General features: G+C 42.7%; 1 protein-coding gene across 1 annotated transcript in view; it reads left to right on the top strand.

The window, feature by feature from the left end:
* Positions 1-949: 949 nt before the first annotated feature.
* FLG2 (filaggrin family member 2) overlaps positions 950-4,064 on the top strand; it is a 4,501-nt gene continuing 1,386 nt past the window's right edge. Inside the window, exons 1-2 of the mRNA XM_034990087.1 lie at positions 950-1,087; positions 1,896-3,763. Coding sequence (XP_034845978.1) covers positions 950-1,087; positions 1,896-3,763 — 2,006 coding nt within the window. The remainder of the gene's footprint in view (positions 1,088-1,895; positions 3,764-4,064) is intronic.

The raw sequence follows: 4,064 nt of genomic DNA, 5'->3' as shown, positions 1-4,064 counted from the left end.
TATATATTTGGCTATTTCATTCTTGTTTCTTTTTCTTCTTTTTGTTTGTTTATTTGTTTGGTTAGTTTTGTTTATTCTGGGGTCTTTTTAGAATAAGTTTGTTGTTGTCAAGATGAATAATGAAAGAAGTTCATCTTTTTCTAGGCCATTCCACACTCTCTTCCTAGTCTTTTGCATGTTATTTTTTTTCTGGGTTGGCCAGCTGAAATTGAGAGGAGGCCAGCACTGGTGTAGAGTCCCTTCCCTGTTCAGTCAGTGCCTGGGGCTCCAAGATCGAGTCATCCACTAGTCAAACTACTGCCTGCATTGCTGAGCCCTTCTCCCTGGTTATTGAAAAAGAATAAGATTAGAGTGTTTGGTTGAACCTGAGATTAGGATAGTTCCTTAGCTCTGCTGTGGGCTATCTCATGCTTCTGAAGCACCAAGGTAATGGGTAACTTGCCCATTGTTTATTTGCTGAAGGCCTTAACAATCCTGTTTAGCTTCTGGTGCCCAGAGAAGAAAAAGGTATGATAGAAGGTCTGTCACTTTTGTCTCAAAAGAACCAGTGAAACTACCAGAGAGACTGGGACAATACATCTGCGTGGTTCTGGAAACTTTGGAAGCTCCAGGACAACACTCAGAACACCAAAGTACACAAAGTATAGAGACATTATGTAAGGAATATATTCACCCAGGACATGGGGATATGAGCTCTAATCCTAGTTCAGTCAACAACATGCAATGACTTAGCAAAGTAATTCAAAATTAACAAAGTTTTCACTGTATTGAAAGATCCCTAACCCATCTTTACTTGTTGAAGTATTTTAGGTTTAAAAGAGACAAGAGATTTGAAAAACCATCATGATTATTATTAAAATCAGAATTGCTTATAAATTAAAAGAAAAGAACAAGAATAATAGGGTCTTTTGTTTCTTTTTTCTTCAGGTTCACTTAAACTTGCAAAAAGATGACTGACCTCTTGAGGAGTGTTGTCACGGTCATTGATGTTTTCTACAAATACACCAAACAAGATGGGGAATGTGGCACACTGAGCAAAGATGAACTAAAGGAACTTCTGGAGAAAGAGTTTCGTCCAATTCTGAAGGTGAGAACTCATACACCAGGATTGAAGGCTGCTAGGGTCTCTTGTAAATTCTCTGTTATGTGACCAAAGATTAGCTAAAAAGTGCACAGTCTCAATGGTCTTTGGGCAAACTCTATGAGTGTACTTTTGGGGGACATCAGAAAGTCTGCTGGGGCATTATTTATTTTTAGAAAGGTGAATGTTTTTTCATTTTCCTGTGTACACCCACCATGTAGACCTTAAGACTTTTTCATACCCCCAGGTTTCCCCTTCTGAAAAAACAGAATATAAATATGTGCTAAAACATGAGTTAACAGATTGCCCTATCAAATTTGGAAGAAAAAGTATAGAGAGGTAAATGCCTACAAGGAGAGCTGACCAAGTAGCCAGGATGACTAAAAACTGCAAACAAAAAAACAAGCATTTCTTCCATCTACTTGGGAAGGACTCAGCTATTACCTTTAAAATTATAAATCCTAACATAGAATATATTAGCATGTAATGTTTAAAATGTATGTAAAACTAAAATATACCAGGTACTGAAGTTGATTTATTCAACTCCTTCCTGTACGCTATACCTGAGTACCTAGTCCCCTAGCTTAGGTCCTTGAACTGTATTCTGCTGGGGTTCCCAACAGATTTTATTCTTTTCTATTATCTCTTTTCAGCTGCTGGGTCCTATTAGGCTGCTTTAGCTTAAAGTAACCCTTGATTGGATTTAAAATACCTAATGTTAAACATCCACAATTCCACAGCTCTACCTGAATATTTTACCTGCCTATGTAAGCTAGGCTGACTAGGTCTCCTTTGGTATGTCACTTGTATACAGAACCCAGATGATCCAGATACAGTGGATGTTATCATGCACATGCTAGATCGAGATCATGACCGAAGACTGGACTTTACTGAATTTCTTCTGATGGTATTCAAGTTGGCTATGGCTTGCAACAAGGTTCTCAGCAAAGAATACTGCAAAGCTTCAGGGTCAAAGAAGCATAGGCATGGTCATCGACACCAAAAGGAAGAAAGTGAAACAGAAGAGGAAGAAGAAGACACAACGGGACAGAAATCAGGTTACAGATATTCAAGTTGGAGTGAGGGAGAGGAGTATGGTTATGATTCGGAGGGCTTAAGGGAAAGTATGAAACATAGACATGGGTCAAACTCCAGGAGGCTGGGAAAGCAAGGTGGATTATCTAGCTCAGGAAACCAAGAGCAATTTGAGAAAAGACACCATGGGTCTAGCTCTGGTCACTCATGGAGTAGTGGCAAAGAAAGACATGGTTCCAGCTCTGGAGAGCTGGGGGAAAGAAGAAACAAGTCACATGTTAGCCCCTCCAGGGAATCTGAGAAGGAATATGAATCTGGATCTGGATCAAAGAGTAGGAGGAGGAAAGGTCGTGGTGGTCTATCACATGGATTGGATGCTAGTGGAGATGAATCAAACTCTACTCAGTCAAGAAATAGTGGAGGACAAAAGCTTGGATCTAGCTCTAGAGGTTCAGGAGACGATGGAAGGCAAAGCTATGAATGTGGCTCCAGCAATTCAGGTGGGTGTGGAAGGCCACAAAATGCTTCTACTTCTTGTCAGGAAGGTAGATTTGGAGGGCAAGGAAATCAATCTAGCTGTACCCAGTCAGGATATCAATCAGGAAGTAGTGGAGGACTAGGTCGTGGATGTATTTCAGGAGGTCAGTCCTCTGGATATGGTCAACATGAGCCTAGATCCTGTAGCCAGTCTTCTAGTCAGAGAGAATATGGATCTAGAGCATGTGATCAAACACAGAACTGTGGAAGACAACAGAGAACAGGTTCAAGTCAATCCTCTTGCTGTGAACAATACGGGTCTGTAACAAGTCAGTCTTCTAGTTATGGTCAGTATGGATCTGGTTCTTATGGACACTTTTCAAACTCTCAGCAAAAAGGGTCTGGTTCAAATGAATTTGCTAAATGTGGACAACATGGGTTTGGCTCTGGGCAGTCCTCTGGCTTTGGCCAACATGGGTCAAGCTCAGGACAGTCCTCTGGCTTTGGACAACAGGGATCTGGCTCAGGACAGTCCTCTAGTTTTGGCCAACGTGGGTCAAGCTCAGGACAAGCCTCTGGCTTTGACCAGCATGGGTCTGGCTCAGGACAGTCCTCTGGCTTTGGACAACATGGATACAGCTCAGGTCAGTCCTCTAGCTTTGGACAACAGGGATCTGGCTCAGGACAGTCCTCTGGTTTTTATCAGCATGGGCTTGCCTCAGGACAGTCCTCCAGCTTTGGAGAGCATGGGTCTGGCCCAGGAGAGTCCTTTGGCTTTGGACAACATGGGTCTGGTGAACATCAATCTTCTAGCTCTGGACAACATAGATATGGCTCAGGTCAACCCTCCAGCTTTGGATATGGATCTAGCAAACATCAGTACCATAGCTTTGGGACTGGATCAGGTCATTCTCTGGGCTTTGGACAACATGAGTCTAGATCAGGTCAGTCTAGCTATGGCCAACATGGTTCCAGCTCAGAGCAATCTTCCAATATTGGCTCTGGGTCTTCCTCAGGCAGGACTTCCAAACACAGTCAATATGGATCTAACTCAAGCCAGTCTTCTGGTTATGATCAACATGAGTCAACCTCAGGTCACTCCTCTGGCTATGACAAATATGACTCTAGAATAGGGGAACAAGAAACCTATGGGACTAGTTCAGGAAAAGGGTATCCAAATTGTGGAAGGCCAATATCAGATTCAACTGACAGTCAAACAAGAGAAAGAGCTAAAGGGAGACAGGGAAGAACCCAAGGACAGTCAGGAGACAAAAGTAGACATGCCCAGTCTGGTCATGGACAAGCCACCAGGACAGAATCTTATAGGACTACAAGAAGGCGATCTAGTGTCAGTGACTCCAGTGACACTGAAAGACACTCAGGAGTCGTGCAGGCACACGCAGGATCCCCTTATGGCCACTCTGGATTTCAACATGGAGAGTCAGAATCCACAGCCAAAGGGACACAGGGA

Source organism: Mirounga leonina, unplaced genomic scaffold (genome assembly GCF_011800145.1).
Source record: "Mirounga leonina isolate KUSES-001 unplaced genomic scaffold, KU_Mleo_1.0 Mir_493, whole genome shotgun sequence".
Lineage (NCBI taxonomy): Eukaryota > Metazoa > Chordata > Mammalia > Carnivora > Phocidae > Mirounga > Mirounga leonina.
The sequence above is the reverse complement of the archived record's forward strand: the minus strand, read 5'-3'. Positions and strand labels throughout refer to the sequence as shown.